This window comes from Microtus pennsylvanicus, chromosome 21 (genome assembly GCF_037038515.1).
Source record: "Microtus pennsylvanicus isolate mMicPen1 chromosome 21, mMicPen1.hap1, whole genome shotgun sequence".
NCBI classification, from domain to species: Eukaryota; Metazoa; Chordata; class Mammalia; order Rodentia; family Cricetidae; genus Microtus; species Microtus pennsylvanicus.
The window spans coordinates 31,416,938-31,439,232 of record NC_134599.1 but is presented as its reverse complement, the minus strand read 5'-3'; the positions used below and the strand labels follow the sequence as shown (position 1 = coordinate 31,439,232).

Genomic DNA, 22,295 nt, shown 5'->3' with positions numbered 1-22,295 from the left:
TTCTAGAGGATCTGACGCCCTCTTCTGGTCAAAATGGGCACTGCACAAACATGGCACATAGAAATACATGCAGGCAAAACACCCATACACATAAAACATTTTTAAAAACTTTTTTTAAAAAAAAAACAATTTTGGAGGTACATGGTATCTGTACTCTGTTTCTATGATAAAAGAGTCTTCAAGTTGTAAACAACCAAAATACAAACTTATTTTGGAAGAAAGATTGGGCGTTGATAGGAAAAAAAAACCAAAACTTTCTTTAAACATCACTCTAGCCTGGCATCAAGTTACATGCCAGTTCCCAGTAGTGATGGGCCAGAATGGGAGGACAGAGTTCAGTGCCGGCCGAAGCTGCAGAGCATCCCCACGTCAAACAGGCAGAGTAACGCCAAGTGAGAGGCTTAGTTACACTTAGTCAAAGTCGTCCTCTGACCTCTCCACCCAAACCCACGACATATGCACATTGTCACATGTGCCACACACTCACGACACAATAAACCATTAAACAACATAAAAGAACAATAAAACTCACAACAAACCAGTAATCCCAGCAGAGGCAGAAGTGGGAGGATCAGAGTTTGAAGGTCATTCTCACCGACACAGCCTTGGCTACGTGAGGCCTTGTCTCAAAAAATTATATATATATATTTGAGATGATTGTGTGTGTGTTTGAAATGCTTGAATACAAGCAAAATAAAATATGTATGACAATGTCATAATAAAACCCATTATTTGTGCACTAAAAATTATTAAAAATTCACCTCAAAACCAACACATAGTTACCACAGCAATAGTCTCAATAGTGATAGCAACAGTGATCCCTTATGTATAAAATACAGTGAGTGACCTACAGCCAAGTAAATGAACAGAGAAAAGCACACGCGAGAAGCAGCAGCATATCAGAATGGTGAGATCCGTCTCTGGACAGCTTTCCATACAACTTTCCCCCACTCTATTCCTTAGCACTTCTTCCTGGTCCCAGCTCACAAACAAGAGGTGACTCAGAAGCCCAGCTAATCAACCAGCCTGAATCAGCTTAGTAGTGCGGGGCCAACCGTCAGAGAGCTCTGAGAACCCAGCATCCGTCGCATGGCTTATAATTACGTGAGCAGCAAAAGAATAACATCTTACCAAGGTGATGTCTCGGGACGCCGCAGCCGCACTCATATGCAAGCTGGGCTGCCTCACGGAGCTGCTGCAATCCAGGGCGCGGGCAAACGTCCCAACAGCACTGAGGAACCGAACACAGAGAACAGTAAGTTACTTCTTCAATAAAGGGTGACCATACTTATTTATCTTGTGGCATGATAGTTTGCCTGCACGCAGGTAAGAGCACCATGCGCATGTCCACTGCTGGAGGAGACCACAGGGGGATGCTAGATCTCTCGGAACTGAGCTGCCATGAGGGTGCTGCGAACTGGTGTTCTCTGCAGGAGCAGCAAGTGCTCTTAACCACTGAGCCATCTCTCCAGCCCCTCTGTCCTAGTGTGTGTTCTAGGGCTGGGAAAAACGCCACCAACAAAAGCAGCTTGGAGAAGGAAGGGTTTATCTCACATGTCCCAGACCACAGTCCATCGCTGAGGGAAGTCAAGGCAAGACACTGGAAGCGGGGACTGAACCCGAGGCCATGAAGGTGCTGCTTACTGGCATGCTCTCCATGGCTTGCTCAGCTTGTCTTTTCTTATGTTTGGGGTGACCCTGCTCACAGTGGGCTGTGCCTTCCCATATCAATCATTAATCAAGAAAACACCACTTAGACTTATATACAAGCTAATCTAAGAGGGGCATTTTCTCAGCTGAGGTTCCCCCTTCTCAAATGACCCCAAATTGTAGCAAGCTGCCAAAAAACTAACAAGCACTCCTGCCTGTTCCTTTTTGTTTGTTTTATAATTTATGTGTAAGTAGGGTGTGTGTGTGAGTAGAAGTGTGTGTGTGTGTGTGTGTGTGTGTGTGTGTGTGTGTGTGTGTGTGTGTGTAAGGTGTGTGAGTGTGTGTGTATTTTGAGGAGGACGTGTGTGTATGCATGTGCACACATGCAGAAGGCAGCTCCAATAGTAGTGGTAGGAGCTGCCACCCTTGTTTTTGACACAGTCATTCACATTAGAACCGAAGGGCTTACAAGTGGGAGGGCGAGCTAGGGCACTCTCCAGCACTGGGCTTACAAGCACAAGCCTGTCTTTCTACCCTGGTCCTGGAGCTGAATCCAGGCCTTCCTGTATTGGCAGCATGGGCTTTTATTGCCTGGCTACCTCCCTCAATCCTGCTTTTGTTTTAACTAGAAACAGTAACTAAAGTAAAGACCATGGAGGAGGGCTAGATTTGGGAGTGATAAATAAAAAACTGTAAAGAAAGGAAAAACATGCTTGGTAATTTTCTCTTTTCAGATATAATAAAAACTGAGTAATACTGAAAAGTAAAATTTTCAAAAATTTGAAACTCCACATGACACAAGGAAAAATTCCACGCTATGAAACTTTGTCTCATATATAAAATCATTTAAGATTTGGTTCCAGGAGCTAAAGAGGTGGCTCAGGGATTAAGAGCGTGGCTGCTCTTCCAGAGGACCCTGGTTCATTTCCCAGCACCCAAATGGCGGTTCGTAACTGGCTGTAACTCTAGTTTCAGGGATCTGACACTTTCACACGGACATACATGCAGGCAAAAACATGAATGCACATGAAATAAAAATAAATAATTTTTTAAGAAAAAAATTTTGTTCAATTGCTCAAAGGGTGGTGTAGTGGTGCATGCCTTTAATCCCAGCACTCGGGAGGCTGAGGTAGGAGGATCTCTATGAGTTGGAAGTCAGCCTAGTCTACAAAGTGAGCTCTAGGTCAGTCAAGGCTACACTGTGAGACCCTATCTCAAAACAAAATAACAACAAAAAGATATTGCAAATAGGGGAGCTGTAAAGATGGCTGAGTGGTTAAGAGCACTGACTGTTCTTGCAGAGGACCTGGGTCCAGTTCCCAGCACTTACATGGCAGCTCACAAATGCCTATAATTCCACCTCCAGGGGATCTGAAATTCTCACACAGATATACATGCAGGCAAAATATCAATTCACACAAAATAAAATAAAGTAAAAATAATAAATCTTTAAAAAGCTATTGTAAAAATTACTTTAAGGCTCTGTAAGATACATACAAAACATAAAGGAATTTCCTGTTTAGTCTTGGGACACATCCCCATGACAACCCATCACATAGACAAAGATGCCAAATCCCAAACGGAACGCAGAGCAGGACTCTGAGAAGCTCTGGTTCCAAGAATCGGCATATGCAGGTAATTACCATTCAAGCAAGGAAAGAAACAAACCTGTGTGGCCACAGAGAAGGAAAGAGAAGATGGAGTCTAAAATGCCAGGGGACAGACACATCATTTGGTATTCATATGTGCTCAAAAACAGGAGAAGGAAATCCGCTGAGCGTCTGACTACCACTGCGAAGCGAGTTCTAAATACCAAGTGTGAAATCCCAGTAACGTTTTTCACATGAATGTTATAGCAGAAACCCCTTCCTGTCTCCACAGAATAATCCATTTTCACTATACCATTTTTAAAAAGCAACTTCCACAGCAATGGTTTCTGTTTGTAATGATCTAGAGTGTTTTGGTATAAAAGGAACCTTAACCTCAGGAGGAACAGGATACACAGACTGCCTGCTTTGCTGGACAGTTAGCCAGGGAAGATTTCGTCATATCATTTTACTTAAAATCTAATATATATGAAAAGGCAAACGCTACCACACTATAAAAATGTTTTTTTTGTTTTTTTTAAAAGGATTTTTTTAAAATTTATTTATTATGTATACAATATTCTGTCTGTATGTATGCCTGTAGGTCAGAAGAGGGCACCAGACCCCATTACAGATGGTTGTGAGCTATCCCATCTTGTGGTTGCCGGGAACTGAACTCAGGACCTTTGGAAGAGCAGGCAATGCCCTTAACCACTGAGCCATCTCTCCAGCCCCTATACAAATGTTTAGTTCTCACAAAGTGAAGATGCCTAGGGTCCAACCAACACCCAAAAGAAGAAACAGAAGGTGGCCAATCCTTCCCACACTCCCTCCCAAAAGGAACCACCATCCTAGAGTCTAAGAAACAAAATACAACAAAAACACAGCTGATCCACATCTTTAATCCAGGAGACAGAGGCAGGAGGATCTCTGTGAGTTCCAGGCCAGTCAGGGCTACATAGTGAGAGCCTGCTTCATACAAAAGCTAACAACAACTACAAAAATCACACCATGACAGTGTCTCACTATGGAGCTGAGGCTAGCCTGTGACGTCACCTTGGCCTCCCAAGTGCTGGGATTATAGGTGTGTGCCATCACTCTTGACACCACCAGAATGCTAAGATCACAGATTAGTTTTGCTGGCAAGAAACCACCAATGTTACATATGCTGTTGTTGTTTTGAGATAAGGTCTCATGTAGCCCAGGCTGGCTTGGAACGATGCAGCCCAGACTGCCATCAAACTCAGAACCCTTGGCCTTGGCCTCCCAAGCACCAGACCCAAACCTACACAGGCCCCACACCTGGGTGCACACTATTCTTTCCCTCTCTTGTTTCATCCTTTGGAAGTCACCTCAGCTGTTAGCTGGAGCAACAGGAATGCATTTTCTCTTCTGTTTCCTCACCCCGTCCCTTCAGCTGGACAATTCTCCAGTGTGCAGCTGCTGCTATGAAAGCCTTTTGCATGCACGCCTTCCAGTACCCGGGACGCTCTCTTCCGGAGTGTGATATTAGCATAAAACTTACGGGCTGCCCACCAGGGAGACAAGACAATGCCGATGGTCCCAATACCTACACTAACCTCAGCACTTCAGAGTGCAGGGCTTGGCTGGTATAACTCAGGTCAAGTCCCGGCTCTACAAAGTAAGAGGGCAGAGGTGGCGGGGGTGTTACAACTGCAGTAATGTGGTTAGGATTAGGTGCTGGGCATGAAGTTTAACACCTGTGCTCATAGCATCCAGGAAGCCAAGGCAGGAGGATTGTTATAAGCTTGACAGTTTCTCTATAGAGAGTAAGGTCTTGTTTCAAAAAAATAAAAATAATTGATTTTAATTTGTATTTAGATTCAGTATTTTTGTTTTTTGTTTACTTGTTTAATTAAACATTTTAAAGTACTTTTCATAAAAAGACCACCTTGACCAGGTTTCATAAATGTGGATAACAGTAGTCTGATAAAAAAAAAAAAAGAATGTAAATCAAATCGGCAAACTGCAGGTCTCCCTAACAACCCACTACTCTGGTACTGTCCTGCGCATATGTCCGCTGCCACATCCGTGGCTCATTGCTTCTTCCAACTCTTCAGCCTCCTGCTCCACTGGCGGGCTACTGCCCCAGCAATGTACACCTAATGCCCCCATCCAATCCTTGAGCTATGAGCATAGGGGCTCTGTGGTGGTTTGAATGTAATTGGCCCCATAATCCCAAAAGGAGTAGCACAAAAATGAGGTGTAACTTTGTTGGAAAGGGTGTGGCCTTGTTAGAGGAAGTCTGTCAAAGTAGGAGCGGGCTTTGAGGTTTCCTATGCTCAGGATACTGCCCAGTGTCTCAGTCAGCTTCCTATTCCCTGCAAGATGAGGACTCTCAGCTATTCCTTCAGCACCCTGTCTGCTTGGGCACTGCCACGCTCCATGATGATAGTGGAGTGAAGCTCTGAACCTGTAAGGCAGCCAGCCCCAAGTAAATGTTTCCCTGTAAAAGCTGCTGTGGTCACGCTGTCTTTCCACCATAAACCCCTAACTAGGACAGGCTCTGAATCCCAAGTGTCTGGCCATTAGTAGAGTGTGACCTTCCACAATGACTGTCCTTAGTGATAGTCTAGGACTATTTTAACACAAAATAAGAAACTATTACAGAGACCCTTCAGCCTATTATTTGGGTTGAACTGATTCGAATTATTTTGCCATGTCTGATTCATGTAAGGAGTTAAACATTATACATTTGGTTGCAGTCTCTTATAGCCATAATGTATAATATATCCATTAATGGAATAAAATAGTTTGTGCATTACATTGTCTTTTCAAATAAATGAACACAGTACAAACACATAAACAATCATACTTTGTAGGCCTTCATTTCAATATTAGAAGATTTGGCCCTTTATTACACAAACTTCAAATTCTCTCATTTTAACGGATGTAAAGTACTACCCCATTGTACAGGGGTAACTCACTCATTCCTCAGCTGCTTGCTGATGTCCACTGGGGCTTTTTCTAATTTATCTGCCGTGACAATGGCATGCTCATCTCATTTGCTTTCTCTTTTGTGGCAGTTTTCCCCACAAGCCTCATTTACTTTTATCATTGAAGAAATAAAAATAAAATCCTGCCCCTACTCATTGCTTAAGGAAGAGCCAGGGGGAGAAGCAAGGTAACCAAGCCTTGGGGGAGGGGGGCTTGCAAGCAGCAGCCTCCTTACCAGGCCTCACTTGGCCTCTCCCCTCTTCTCCTCCCTCTCACCTTCATTAGGGGCTTGGATTTTTTGAGTCAGACTCGGGTAGCCCAGCTAGCCTCAGACTCTCTATGATCCCAGGCTTCAAATTCCTGATCTTTCCGCATTCACCTCCCAAGAACTGGCATTACAGGTGTGAGGTGCGTCCCCTGGACTGAGTGACACATTTCTACTGGAACCTGAATAACCCAGTTTAGAGTTCAGCAATGTCCAAAATAAAGGGCATTTCTTTCATTAAAGATATGGGATTCAGCTCTTCCATTTCTTCCTTATGGGTCTAACTTTTAAACACACACACACACTATTCATTTTGTTACACCTGTCCTGGTAGCTGCTGCTGGCTGAGGGTTTTAGCACTGCTGAGGATGAGAGCTGGGATGCTGCACATGCTAGGCAAGCAAGGGCTCCACCCCAGCCCTCGCTTCCACTTTTGTAATTAAAATTAAACATTTTCACTTATAACAAATTAACGGCAGTAGATCGCATCATTTAGTAGACAATGTGACTAGATATTGGTTTTCTCACAGGACTAGAAAAAGATAACCAATGGAGTGGGGGCTGGGATATAAAGAAGAAAGCAGGCATGGTGGCACACACCTTTAACCCTAGTCCTCAGAAAGCAAAGGTGGACGGATCTCTGTAAATCCAAAGCCAGCAGGGCTACACAGAGTGACTGTCTTAAAAAGTATATATATATATATTTTAAAAAAAAAGCCGGGTAGTGGTGGTGCACGCCTTTAGTCCCAGCACTCGGGAGGCAGGGACAGGTGGATCTTTGTGAGTTCGAGGCCAGCCTGGTCTACAAGAGCTAGTTCCAGGGCAGGCCCCAAAGCTACAGAGAAACTCTAAAAACCAATTAAAAATAAAAAATAAAAATAAAAAAAATAAAAAGAAGGAAGGATGGAGGGAAGAAGGGGAAAGGGAGAAAGGAAGGAAGGAAATAGGGGGCTGTAGAGACTGCCACTCTTACAGAGGACCTGAATTTGATTTTCAGTACCCATGTGGTAAATCACACCTGTCTGTAGCTCTAGTTCCAGGAAATTTAATAACTTCTTTTGGTCTCCAAAAGTAAAAGGCACACATATAATACATATAGATACATTCAGGTAACTAATCATACATGTAAAATAAAATAGTATCTTTTTAAAAAAGGAACTATACACAAGTGTAAGTTGTTTTATAAAAAGACTTGACTGGATAATGGCATACTCACCGGGCTACAACTAAAAACTGGTCAATCTGTCGATCCGTAAGTGGACTATTGGGATCCCAAACTTTAACTTCCAATTTTGATTGTTCCCTCTCATCTGAGTCTCCTGTCCAGAAACAAAGGAAAGGGATTGTTGTTTACACTGTGGCATATGGTTGATGAGTATGGTCACCAGTGTGTTAGATGCTCAAAAGTCAGGGAAACAGTAATCACATCTGGGTGCATCCTTTGGTAGCAGGTGTGTAGAGATGGTGATACAAGCAAACCAGCATCAGCATCATCAGCACTAGCACTGGTACAAGCACCAGCACCAGCATCATTAGCACCAACATCAGCATCAGCAGTATCACCATCATCAGCACCAACATCAGCATCAGCATCATCAGCCCCAGGCACCAGCATCATCAGCACCAGCATCAGCATCAGCAGCATCTCCTGAGACCCTAGGCCAGGTGTGGTGGTGCATTCCTATAATCCCACTTGGCAGTAGAGAAAGAGAAGGGATACAAGTTCCAGAGGAGCCAGGACAACACAATGAGGCTCTGTCTTAACCACAGAAAACTAATTGCAAGACTGTATAGCTTCCCACTTCTTTTTGTCACATAAAGTTGAAGAAACATAGATCCAGAAATGTGCTTACACAGCCAACCACTTCTCCAGTATATTCCTTACAAGCACCAGGTCCTCCCATGTGGAAGGACCAATGATGCATTACACATCCTGGAAGTCCTTTCCAGGACAACTGGAATTATCTGCTTTCTATGTAAAATTCATCTTAGTTGTATCAGCTGCCACATTTTTATGTTATATTTAAATCAGAAACACTCAAGGATACCATTTATCATCATTTCTGTTGAATATTGCTTGAAAAACTCTGGATGATATACTAGGATATGAATCAAAGGAATAATAAGTTACTAGAATAGCATCATAAATATGAATTTAAGAAGCTCAGTGGAGATTCCAAAGAAAATATAAGAAAAATAAGAAATATAAACAACATTGACAGTATATTTATATAATTATTAGAACTTCCAAAGGAAAGATGATTTGAATAAACAGTGAAGTGTTAGGTCTTTCTGATAGCATTTTTGTACAACTCTCTCATAGGATTAATTTATAAGAACTTATTTTTAGGAGCAGATAAATTATTTTATTAATCTACTAGTCAAATAGTAGTAAGCTAGGAAATAGGATTAACTCTAATATAAAACGACAGCAAACCAAACAATGCTGTGCTCAGTTTGATCCCCAACGCCACAAAAAGAAAGAGTTGATAAAAGTATAGAAATAGGGACTGCGGACATAGCTCGGTGGGTGACATGCTTGCTAACGTGCCCAAAACCCTGGGTTCTATCCCCAGTACCACATACAATCAGGTCTGGTGGTTTTGCCAGCTCCTAAGAGATAAAGAAGGCAAGAAGAGGCCAACCTAAGCCACATAAGACCCCATCTCAAAAAAAAAATCAATATATTTGAAAGTTTAAGTCCTATTATCATAGAAATAATAACTGGCACTGACTGGACACTTTCAACATCCAAGAAGCCATTATAGAAGGTTTTCTCAAGCTTAGACACTTGACACCGGGGCTGAATACATTCTGTGCTCTCCTTTCTTTGGCAGCATCAGGGAACTTTATCTAAGGTGAGCCTATAGAATATCACCTATGTACTTCCTTCCCCAAATGACAACAATGTCTACACATAGCCAATGTTCCCTAGAGGACAAACTTGTCCTGTTGTTGGAAATTATTCTATATGTCAGCAGTGTATATCTGCTTATACTCAAATTTAAAGGGAGAATATTATTTAATGTGACCACGCTGGAAGGAAGGGCAGAGATCCAGCACCCCTCCAAGTCCATCTTCACGGTCCTGACATGAGATGTTGGTTTAAGTAGAGGGCCACAGCTAAGCACAGCTAAGCACTTTGACCAAGGTGTGGCCCTGCCCATTACTAATTCGGCTCCAGTCTCAAGTTAAAACTGAGGCTGGGCATGTGGCACACACCACTACTCCCAGCCCTGGGCAGGCAGTGGCAGGTGGATCTCTGTGAGGCCCAGGCCAGCCCGGTCTACATAGTAAGTTCCAGAACAGCCAGGGCTACATAGTAAGTTCCAGAACAGCCAGGGCTACACAGCAAGATTCTGCTCAACAAACAAACCAAACTGTGAAGTCCTTTCCTGGACACTGGGGCTCCAAGCTGGCACTAGCCTTCAGCTTTTTGCTGTTCCCAACATGAGATTCCTATCTAAGCCCACCTGCTTCTCACACAGCGTTGAGAGACCTACGTTCTACAAAGTTAGCCACTACAAACGACATGGTTGAGCTGGGGGTGTGATACATCAGTGGAGAGCTTGTCTAGCACGTGTGAGGCCCCACGTTCAATCACCAGAGAAAGAGAGGGCAAGAGAAGAAAGTAACAAGGTTTAGGGAACTTGTCCTTGGAGCATTGAAATAAGTAAACAGGAGGGCCACACCTGCCAGAAGGAGGTTGGCTGATCTTTATCTCCTTAAATCTCAGCCTCTGTAGGCCAATGAGATGGTGATTGTGGCAGAGTTAAAACCCAGCCCCTGTAGGCCAATGATTGGTGATTTCTGGTAGAGTTTCAGTGGAATTGAAAATCGAATCCAGGGGGCTGGAGAGATGGCTCAGCGGTTAAGAGCATTGCCTGCTCTTCCAAAGGTCCTGAGTTCAATTCCCGGCAACCACATGGTGGCTCACAACCATCTGTAATGATGTCTGGTGCCCTCTTCTGGCCTGCAGACATACATGCAGACAGAATATTGTATCCATAATAAGTAAATAAATAAATTTAAAAAAGAAAAAAGAAAATCGAACCCAAGGCGCAAGAGTGTTTTCCCTTTGCAGAGTCAAGCTGTTCATGTGGTTCTTCCATAGTGGAGCAGTGCACAGGTTCTAGAGCCACAGAATCAGCCTCCTGGAGGCCTGCGCTGGATGGAGGCGCTCCTCTGGAACCCCTAGCTTCTCCTAAACTCCCAGAGCACTGCAGGAAGGACGCTGTTGCTACACTATCTGCTGATAGTTTCCTATTTCATGATTAAAGGTGAAACAATCTTGTTTTTAAAACGCATAACAAAATATGCACAAATTAATTATTCAGCCTCAAAAGAGAAGCCTCCCCTGAAGTTCACAGTCCATGGCTGACGGGCACATCACCCACTCATGACAATGTCAAAGGCACAACCGCATACTCTTTCTTTCTTTTTGGGTTTCTGAGATAGGGTTTCTCTGTATAGCCCTGACTGTCTTTGAACTCATTCTGTAGACCAGGCTGGCCTTGAACTCACAGAGAACCTCTTGCCTCTGCCTCCTAAGTGCTGGGATCAACGGCCACCACTGCCTGGCCCACATACTCTTTCTTTAAAGAGAAAGAAAGGTTCAGTCAGATGGGTTGAACTATTTCCCAAGATTATAATTAGGACCTATTACCCACGTTTTACCCAAATCTGGGCATCCAGGGTCAATCTCAGTTTAACCGTTTAACAATTAAGAATATCATCTATAGAACAGACTTCTTTCTTCAAATTCTAATTTTAACTTTCCTACATGACATATTTTTTCAATGGAATAGGTGGTCTATTTAAATTTAGTGAAATATTTAAAATCTAATCTTTACTTTCATTTTTCAAACTCATCATTCCAAATACGAAGTGTTTGTTAAGGGATGGAGAGCCTCATACACCACAACCGGCTTCTTGAGTCCATCAGGATGTGAATTCTGACAAGCTGCTGTAGCCACCTACCCAAGATATTACTCCAGTTTTGTCTCCCATTCCAATGCAGATTGCGATCTGTCCACTGGTCAAACGCACCCACTGGAGATTGTCAACAGGCTCAGAAGGCTCGAATTGCAGCCCGAAGGTTCTCAAATATACTGCTTTCTACTGTATATTTGTCCTGCAGCCAGGTACTTCACTGTCAACACTGCTGTGTGGTGCCAATGTCTGCAGTTTGTTTCATACTTGTCTGTTGATTTATTTTTCAAGGCATGGTCTTGCCATGTAATTCACGATGGAACACACAACCCTCTTGCTTCAGCCTCACAAGGGCTGGGTTTACAAGCATACACCCACACCAGGCTCATGTTTCATGACTTTATATGTCTGTTAGTGCTTAAGGTCCTTTCCCCTAGCAGATAGTAATCAGAAAGAAGGTTCTTGCCAGACAGTGGTGACACACATCTTTAATTCCAGCACTCTAGAGGCAGAGGCAGGAGGATCTCTGTGAGTTCGAGGCCAGCCTGGTTTATGGAGCTAGTTCTAGGACAGCTAGGGCTACCCAAACAAAAAATAAAAAGAAAGAAAGAAAGAAAGAAAGAAAGAAAGAAAGAAAGGAAGGAAGGAAGGAAGGAAGGAAGGAAGGAAGGAAGGAAGGAAGGAAGAAAGAAAGAAAACAAAAGTTCTTTAAACCACGCATCTAGTTGACTGCTCAGTTACAATGAGAAGAACACCGGGAACATGCCATAGGTCCCAAGAAGAATCCAAAAGACTTCTTGATTTTGATATTTCTAAAATGTCATGTTAGGCCAGTGAGATGGCTCAGCAGATGAAGGCACATGTCTCAGTTAGGGTTTCTATTGCTGCAATGAAACACCATGCTGCAAGTTGGGGAGAAAAGCGTTTGTTTGGTTTACACTTCTGCATTGCTGTTCATCACTGAAGGAAGTCAGGACAGAAACTCAAATAGGGCAGGAACCTGGAGGCAGGAGCTGATGCCGAGGCCGTGGAGGGGTACTGCTTACTGGCTTGTTTCCCGTGGCTTGCTCAACCCATCTTCTTACAGAACCCAGTCCAGGGGTGGTACCACCCACAGTGGACTGGGCCCTCCCTCATGATTGCTAATTGAGAAAAGGCCTTACAGTTGGATCTGAGGGAGGCATTTCCTCACCTGAGGCCCTTTCCTCTGATGAGTCTAGCTTGTGTCAAGCAGACACACAAAAGCACCCAGGACAGCACATGCCTCCAAGCCTGACAACCTGAATTTGAACCCCCAGGATGTGCAAGGCAGAAATTGTTCTCTGACCTCCGCACACAGATTTGGCATGTATACACATGCACACACATGCAAACACACCCTAAATAAAAATGTAACAAAAATTTTAAAGAGCAGTATTCTTTAAAACAGTGGTTCTTAACCTTCCGAATGCTGCGACCCTTTAGTACAGTTCCTCATGTTGTGGTGACCCCCAATCTTAAAATTATTTCATTGCTGCTTTTTGGTTATTATTATGAATCATAATGTAAATATATGATATGCAGATGATCTTAGGCAACCTCTATGAAAGGGTTGTTAGACCCCTAAAATGGTTGCAACCCACAGGTTGAGAACCACTACTCTAAAAATCTACAAATGTGGTGTTTTAAGTAAAAGATAAATTAAAATAAAGCCAACCACAGTAACTTTAAAAACAAGCCAAGCAAAAATCACATCCCTCTACAAAGATCTGCTTCGTTATGATCCTTCGGGGCAGAGGAGACACTTCCTGTCCTTTCAGGACCCCAGTCAGTTCCCAGTATCTATATTAAACAGCTCACAAAACCACCAGTAACTCCAGTTCCAGGGGACCCTATGCCTTCTCCTGGACCCCTCAGGCAACCACACACATGTGACACATGATCCATGCATACATATAAAGATAAATCTAATAAAAGATTTTTTAAACTCTTTAACAGTGAACCTCTTGGCTATACAGATCGGTCAAATTCTCACCAAAATGTAACTGCTTACTAGGTTCCATTGCCTGCTGAGCTAGATAGCTTAAAGTCATTTACAAATCTCAAGACAGAGGTCTGGAAATAGAGCTCAGTTGATAGAGTGTTGCCTAGTATACATCAGGTCCTGGTCCTCCAGAGGGGTGAGGTCCAGTGAAATCAGTAGGCTCCAGCTCAGTGAAAGACCCTGACCCTACCTAATGCTGACCCCTGGCCTAGTGCACCCCATAGTCATACACATACATGTGTGGAACACACACACACACTCACACACACACACACACGTGTGGAACACACACACTCACACACATGGAACACACACAAACAAATCAAACAAACCACATCCACGAAAACAAACAAACGTGAAGTTATGAAGGGGTAAACGAGCAAGTAGATTATTCTCTGAGGCTTGCTATGTTTCTAAAATTAGAAGGTTCAAACTGTTGAACTCTCCACTACACCTCTTCCCCGAGGACAAGAACCTTCATGTTGTAAGACACCATTTCCCAGGACTTGAAGCCAAAGCACGCACCTTCTGGTAGCATGTCTGGAATGTCGGCCTGGTACTTTGGTCCCACTCTGATTTCCCCTTTGTCGGCTAATAATGTTTTCACTGAAGGGTCATACACCAAGGAGTAAAAGAAGGTATCCTGAAAAAAAAAATGACAAAAACCACCTAAGTAAACTGAATACTTCTACATTTTATAAAGCAATAAAATTAATATCACAGAAATGAAAATTATAACCTTAACTTTTGAATATATAAAATTTCATTTTAGTGAACAAATTAATAAATCTTCAAGGAGAACATGGCAATACCGTCATCATGTACAATAGCACAGAATTACATAGAGCCAAAACAAATAACTTTAAGAATAATATAAAATTCTACAATTTGCTTTAATATAAAAGAAAGTCATTAACTACTCTAAAGAGAGTTCTGAGAGGCTAGCCGGAAAGGCTAGCAGGGAGGCTGAGACAGACAGATATTTTCAGACAAGTCTGAGCTACACAGAAAAACCCCACTTCAAAAACAAAATGAAGCTGGAGCTTGGTGGCCCACATCTTTAGTCCCAGCACTCACGAGACAGAGGCAGGTGGACACATAGTGAGACTGTCTAAGAAACAAAACCCCACATATTGACTGAATATACAAGAGTAGAACTTATATGTAGTTTTTAAAAAACATTTGTTTACCAGTGTTTGCCTGTATGTGCATCACATGCATACCTGGAGCCACAGAGGCTGGGAAGGGTACCAGATCCCCTGGAACTGGAGTTCCAGAGGGTTGTACACTACCATGCAGGTGCTGAGAATTAAGTCCAGGAATTCGCTAGAACATTAAGTGCTCGTAACCACTGAGCCAGCTCCATGCCCTTTTATATGTGGTTTGTTAATATCACTATACAAATCCCGTTTAATTATTATTATAATTGTAATGCACAGTTATGTGTACAATGGCAGACACAGCATAACTAAACACACGATTACCACCAACCTACACATTAAGCATTCCATTGATTCTTTCAAAAGCCCAGGAGGCCCAGCAAGATGGCTCAGAGGGTAAAGGTGCTTACAGCCCAAGGTTAACAACCTGAGTTTGATCCCTGGAACCCACATAAAAAGGTAAAAGGAGAGAAATATCCCCACCAAGCTGTCCTCTGACCGCCATATACATACAATGGCATCTGTGTCCGCCCCTCTCCCGTCACATATATGTACATGTGGGCAGGCACACACACATACACTAATAATAGGTTAGTTTTTAAAAACAAACAAAAGGCTCCAGTGCCCTAGAGTTAATAAGCACAGTGGCCTGGCCGCCTGTTCTTATGAAGTCTGCAGAGCCACTAGAGAGTGAGGCATTTATTCAAAAACAGACCACGGGATGAAGGAATGAAAACCAGGGATGAAAATCCTCATCTGCATCCTGGGCTGTAAGCCTCTTGTTGGAACTGACAAAGAGATGCCACTTTTGCTAATTCTGCCTTCAGCCAGGACAATGCAATTGCCAAAGGCACTCCAGCCGATGCCATCCTGCCAGGATAGCACAGTAACACTCAGGCACAAAGGAAAAGAGTTCAGGGTATGGCCTTCGTGTGAAGTAATGGGGAGAAAGCACTAAGTGAAAGCGACTGCAAATTACCTCTTTATCAAGGTACGACAACACCGACTCTGTCTCATTCAGCAGGGCAACACTGCATTTCCCCCTGTTTAAAAGAAAAGACCACACGATGGGCATTACATTCACAGTGATTGTTACACAGGCTAGGGATATCCAGACTCTCAGGGTTGATGAAGGTCTAGATGGCAGTGAGGGATGAACTGAAACTCTCCAGACCAGCTCTGCAGCCCTGGACTGGGGAACCTGTACAATAAAGCTTCATTTATAGGCATTTACAGAGGCCAGTCAGCTCCAGCTGTGTTACCAGACAGCAAGTCATTACAACAGACACTTTAAAGGCGCTTCCTAATCATTCAATAAAAAAGAACTCAATGAAAGCTTCAGAGTAACAGCGAGATTCTCGACCTATAAAAGCACTGAGATATCACGCACAAGAGGTCTTCAGTCGATCCCCATACAGCCCAGCACATAAAATAATAGACTCAGGCGGTGACCTGAACGAACACTTGGAAATAATGGATTCACATAAGGATGTAACTAACTGACCTTTACTGGGAATTGCTCAAAAGGTTAGTTTTCTCTCTCTCTCTCTCTCTTCCTTTCTTTCATTTTTTTCATATTTTTTTGAAATGTTTCTCTGTGTTATCAGTCCTAGCTGTCCTGTAAGCCAGGCTGGCCTCAAACTCAGGGATCCTCCTGTCTCTGCCTCCCAAATGCTGGGATTAAAGTTATGCACCACCACTACCCAGAAACAACTTTAAAAATTTTAAGAGACCATTTTCTAAGATCCTGGAGGAGGGGGCCTTTTTTTTTTCTTTCTTTGTTTTTCAAAAGTTCCCTAAAATTTGCTTGTTTGAACCAGGAACAGTAGCTCACACTTGCAATCCTAGCACTCTTAAAGCCTGAGCTTCGTAGTGCATTCCAGACCTCTCTGGGCGTGTTGGTTTGAAAAGGAAATGTGTCCCCCCCCTCCCCCCCCCAGGCTTGGGCATCTGGATAGTGGGATCTCAGCTGGTGGCGCTGTTTGGGGAGGCTTGGATAAACAGCCTCGCTGTTGGGAACTCACCACTGGGGGCAGGCTTTCGGATCTCCCTGTTGCCCATTTGCAATTGTGGATGAGAACTCTCAGCTTCCCGCCCCTGCTACCACACCTGCCTCCCTGATGTGGTGGATCCCATCCCTCTGGAGCCACAGCTCACACAAATTCTTTCTTCTGTAAGCTGTCTTGGATGCGGTGCTTTATCACAGCAACAATGCACCAGGCCACTGTGCGAAACCCTGCCCCAGAAACAAAGGAAGAGAACAGAAAAGAATGGCAAGAATGGCGTGTAGAAGCCACTTGTAGAGGAACTGAAAGTGACTAGAGAATGGGAATTAAGTACATGACTGCCTTGGAGGTAGGGTGCGTGCGTGCGTGCGTGCGTGCGTGCGTGCGTGCGTGTGTGTGTGTGTGTGTGTGTGTGTGTGATTTAAAAAAAATAAGGTAAAGCTAAAAGAAGGATCCCAAGCAGGTAAACTGCACAGGTGTGTGTAAATACTATAAATCACATATCAGACAGACAGACAGACAGACAGACAGGACAGATACACACACAAAGCTGCAAATTCTATATCAGGTTTCTTGGACTTGGCACCTTGACTGACATTTGGGAATAGGTGAGTCTTTGTTGCTGGGCTAGGAGCAACTGAAACCTTTACCCCTGGATGACAGCAGTACCCAATTATGACAAACAAAACTATCAAGGAATATTAATGTTCTGTGTGGGGCTAGCCTTCATTGAGAGACGCCATTTTACAAGTGGGGGGTAATAAATCATGGTTTTAGTAACTGGGTCTTGAAACCAAACATTTTAGAATGCTTGTACAAGTACAGAATGTGATTTTGGCTGGGCAGTGGTGGCGCACGCCTTTAATCCCAGCACTCAGTGGTAGAGGCAGGCGGACCTTTGTGAGTTCAAGACCAGCCTGGTCTATAGAGTGAGTTCCAGGACAGCCAGGGCTATGCAGAGAAGAATATGATTTTGTAGGTTTTTAGATTATAAAAAATGGGGCAAAGAAGAGACATAGTCTGGATACTTCTATACATTTCTAATCACGTACTTATTTTCTGTTGTGACACTTTAACAAATGTGAACGAGCAAAAAATTAAAAGAAGGTGATTTGGGAATCTGCAGATACAGCCCAGCTGAAAGAGTCCTTGCCTTTCATGAGCACTGTGTTTGGTCTCCAGCACTTCAGAAACCAGGAGAGGCGGTGCCTGCCTGGAGTCCCATCACCTGGGAGGTAAAGGCAGGATGAATGAAAGTCCACAGTCCTCCTTGGCTACCTAAGGAGTTCAAGGCTACTCTGGGTGACATACACCGTGTAAGAACAACAACCGGTAGATACCTCAACACCCACTTGAGTAAGTGAATTCAGGAATTAAAAAGTCAAAAATGAAGGGTGAAGTCTGAATTTAAGGTCAATGGATTTAGTAAATAAGAGGGAACAACCTAGTAAATAAGCCGTGTTTGGGGAAGTTCACTGTGGCAGTGGCATGTGAAGAACACAGACTTGGTGACAAGTATGGAAAGAAACTGCCAAAGAGGACTCGGAAGGAAAGCCCTCATCTTGGCCTGCCTCCCGTTCATCAGAGGAACTGGAAGTCCCAAAGTAAGGATGTGAAGACAGTACTCTCCAGGACAGACGACAGCTACATCATGGGAACAGCAGGGAAACCCAGACAGCGGCACACACAGCACGTCAGGACAGGGAACGATGCACAGAGCAGACTGTGCTGCACCCAGACACAGATGTTCAACGCAGTCATCAGTGCTTCGGGGCTGTGCACATCAGCCTTCCTCACGGCTGTGCCCTTGACTGGAAGAGCCATAGCTGGTGGAGGACTATAAGAAAGCTGCATCTTCCAGACACGGTAGGACTGATGTTTACACCAACTCTCAGAGACTGACAAGACCTGCACAGGTTCAAACCAGACACAATCCCAGCACTGAGAAAGGGGAGTAGACAAGGGGTCCTGCCCCTAGCCAACTTTACAATTGCTGCCTGCTAGGAAAGAGAAAATCCAGTAACCGTTTTCCCAAATAGAATGTGGCTCAGCTTATCAACCGCAATCCAGAGCAGACCCCATTCCCAGGAGGAGTTGGCCAACACAAAACAGATTCCATGGTTTTTTCTTTAATGTTTTGTTTTGCTTTTGCTTTGTTTTGTCTGGCTGTTTATTTTTGGGTTTTTTTTGATGAACTTTTTTTTTTGTTTCATTGATTTTTTTTTTAAGTTTGTCTGCTCTTATTTTTGTGTTTTTTGTTGTTGCTTTTCCTGTTTATTTCCGAGAGAGAGGGAGGGAGGGAGGGAGGGAGGAAGGGAGGGAGGGAGGGAGGGAGGAAGGGAGGGAGGGAGGGAGGAAGAGAGAAAACATAAAATTGGGTGTGTAGGGAGATGGGGAGGATCTGGGAGGAGTTGGGAAAGAATATGATCAAAATATGTATGATCCAAATATGTTATATGAAAAGATTTTTAAAATTCTTTTTGAAAAGCATTCTAGGGACTGGGGATAAACCTGTACTAGAACACCTGCTTAGTATGCAGGAGGCCCTGCAAGGCCTGGGGAAGGGAAGTCTGGAGTGGGAACTTCAATATGTAAGCTACGGCAGGGCTTCCTCTCTCACTGGATTTCCTTCAAGTCCTCATTCTATGACAATGCTAAGAGCAGAACTAAGTGCACTAAGTAACTTTGTCATGCTAAAATTATTTTTATAGAAAAATACCATTGTTTAACTTAAACTTCATCTGAGTTTGAATAAGATGAGCCAGCGTTCATTTTAATTTTCTAATCATAAAAGTAATTGAATTTTGTTGAAATGCCAACATAATCAAATACTTAACAAAAGGAAGTTTTTCTTCATAGAACTTTCCCAATCACTTTACAAACAAGGAAGTGTATAGTTTTAGATCACCACCTTCATACTGCTGTCTACCAATGGTTCTAGACAGCAGTGATGGCCAGTCACACCCAAAAGCAGAGAACCAAACAGCACGTGGTGGCTAAAATGGGCATGGCCCCACAGGCTCATCTACTTGAATCTCAGACATCAGGGAGTGGCACTGGTTGAGAAGGATTAGGAGGTGTGGCCTTGTAGGAAGAAGTGTGTCACTGAGAGTGGACTTTGAGGTGTCAAAGGCCCAAGCCAGGACCAGGATCTCATCTCTGTCTCTCTGTTAATGCTTCCTCCCCACCCTCCTCTCTCTCTTTGCCTAAGGATCAGGAAATAGGACTTAGCTACTTTTCCAACACAAACTACCTGCCACCATGGATGTTAACAGGCTAAACCTTTGAAACTAAGCAAGTCACCAATTAAATGCTTTCTTTTGTAAGAGTTACCAGCTGAGCGGTGGTGGCGCACGCCTTTAATCCCAGCACTTGGGAGGCAGAGGCAGGTGGATCTCTGTGCGTTCAAAGCCAGCCTGGTCTACAAGTGCTAGTCCCAGGACAGGCTCCAAAGCCACAGAGAAACGCTGTCTCGAAAAACAAAAACAAACAAACAGAAAAAAAAAAGAGTTATCTTGGTCATGGTGTCTCCTCACAGCTAAAGAACAGTGACTAAGACATAGCTTGGTACCAGGGACTGGGGCATTGCTGAGAAAGGCCTAACCATGCTGTTTGTTGGAAGGCTTTGGGACTTTGGACTAGAAAAGAGATTGAATGTTTTAAGTGAGGCTTAGTAGGTTATCCCAGTGGGAGCATGAAAGATAGTGCTGAGGGCAACTTGAACTGTGGGGGCCCAGATCAAGAAGTTTCAAAAAGGAAAAATATTGCAAGTGACCTAGAGATCATTTTTGTGATATTTTGGCAGAGTGTGGTTGCTTTTTAACCTTATCCTAAAAATCTGTCTGAGGCTAAATCGAAGAATTTTGGATTAATGGCATTGGCAGAGAAGAGTTCAGGACAGCCTAGTATTGACTGTAGTATTGGTCACTAGTGGTCACTCTTATGCAGATCTCCAACGAAAGGGAACACGTGGGGCAAGAATAAATACAAAATATACAGTTTGAGAGGAGCACCAGGAAGTATAAAGGAGCCAAGATCATTGCTCAAGGGGATGAAAAGTTCAGAGAAAAGCCTGAGGCTAAACGGAATAAAGGGAGTGGTGACCTCGGGGCAAGACCCCATCCAACTATAAATTTATAAAAAGGAACTAAAGGAAAGCCTAAACAGTGAAGGAAACTATCAACATCAGAAAGCTGGTGTGATTGTAACTGAACAGCAGGATCAAGTTCAAACCCCATCAAGCAGCAGAGCTTGGCAGCTTTGGCCACAAGGTTCTGGCTTTAGCGTCACGTAGACAGGAAAGGGTATGAAATCTGTGTGGCCAAGCCTCTGAAGCCAGACATGTGCTAGGGGTGACTCTGCATGGAAGCCCAGAGAGTTCATTCATGAAGCTGTGAAGGTGAAGCTTGGATGTCAGTGGACACCAAGATGTTGGAAGTGCCAGAGTTATGGGACATCTGCCAAGAAAAGGGGAGACTGGGTGTGGAGCCAACCCACCAGAGAAAAGAGTGTTGCGGTCAGCGGGAAGTAAAGGTCTGAAGAGTACGCTGACATTAGACTTAGAGACGCAGAACTTGGGAGTTGCTCTGCTGGGTTTTGGATGAGCTTTGGCCCAGCATTTCCTCACTATGCTCCCTTTCCTCCCTTTTGCAATGGTAATTCATATTCTGTGCTATTGAATGTTGGAAGTATGTGATCTGATTTTTTAGTTTATCAGAGGTTGCAGTTAAGAGATTGCCATAGTGTTAGAAGAGACTTTGAACTTTGGACTTTTAAACAGTGTTGAGACTGTGATCGATTATGGGGACCTTTGAAGTTGGGCTGATTGTATTTTTGCTTTATGATACTGTTACAAGCTTATGGGGGCCAGGGGGTAGAATGTGGTAGTTTGAAAATGGTGGTCCCCATAAGTTCATCCATTTGAATGCTTAGTCATCGGGGAATGGCACTACTTGAGAAGGATCAGTAGGCACAGCATATATTCCAAGAGAAAACGTGCCTACCTGAGAGATATATATCCTTCCCTACCCTCTTCCAGCCATATCAAAAATCTAAGCACCAATACAGAAATATCAGGTAAAGAGAAACACTGCAAAAAGTATTCACCACAGGGAAGCAGCAAAACAGACACAAGTTTCTTCAGCCTGCTACCCCAACACCAAGGAAACAGAGAAAGAAAGGAGAAATACTCTTTCCCCCATGACCACCAATGGCCTTAGCAATACCACCCCATCTTATGGCCATGCCACTTGTACCAGAAATCAAACTACATTGTATATATGAGTTTGTTCCAGTTCTTTCGTTTTGTTTTGTTTTTTAAATAGGTCTTACTGCATAAGGCTCACCTCAAACTTGCGATCTTTGCCTCACCCCCAAATGCTATCCAAGTGCTGGAATTATAGATGACATCAGCCCCTGACTCTGCTATTTTATTTTGTTTTGTTGATCTATTTTTTCAATCTACTTACTATGACCCTGTTTTGCTTGTTTTCTGTTGCTGTGATAAACATCACAACCAAAAAACAAGAGGAAAGGGTTTAATTCATCTTATAATTCATAGTCCATCATAGAGGGAACCTTGAACTACAGGCAGGAACCTGGAGGCAAGAATGGAAGCAGAGACAACAGGAGAGCACTGCCTACTTGGCTGGCTCAGCTACACCATCAGGGACCATCTGCCCAGGAATAGCTTACCCACAGTAGGCTAGACCCTCC

General features: G+C 43.6%; 1 protein-coding gene across 6 annotated transcripts in view; it reads right to left on the bottom strand.

Annotated features, from left to right (window-relative positions):
• The window catches only part of Mta3 (metastasis associated 1 family member 3), a 121,848-nt gene that overhangs the window by 63,544 nt on the left and 36,009 nt on the right, over nt 1–22,295 (bottom strand). For all 6 annotated transcript variants that reach the window (XM_075955655.1, XM_075955652.1, XM_075955649.1 and 3 more), the window contains exons 5-8: nt 15,554–15,617; nt 13,940–14,057; nt 7,676–7,778; nt 1,132–1,231 (exon numbers count right to left, since the gene is read on the bottom strand). In XM_075955655.1, coding sequence (XP_075811770.1) covers nt 1,132–1,231; nt 7,676–7,778; nt 13,940–14,057; nt 15,554–15,617 — 385 coding nt within the window. The remainder of the gene's footprint in view (nt 1–1,131; nt 1,232–7,675; nt 7,779–13,939; nt 14,058–15,553; nt 15,618–22,295) is intronic.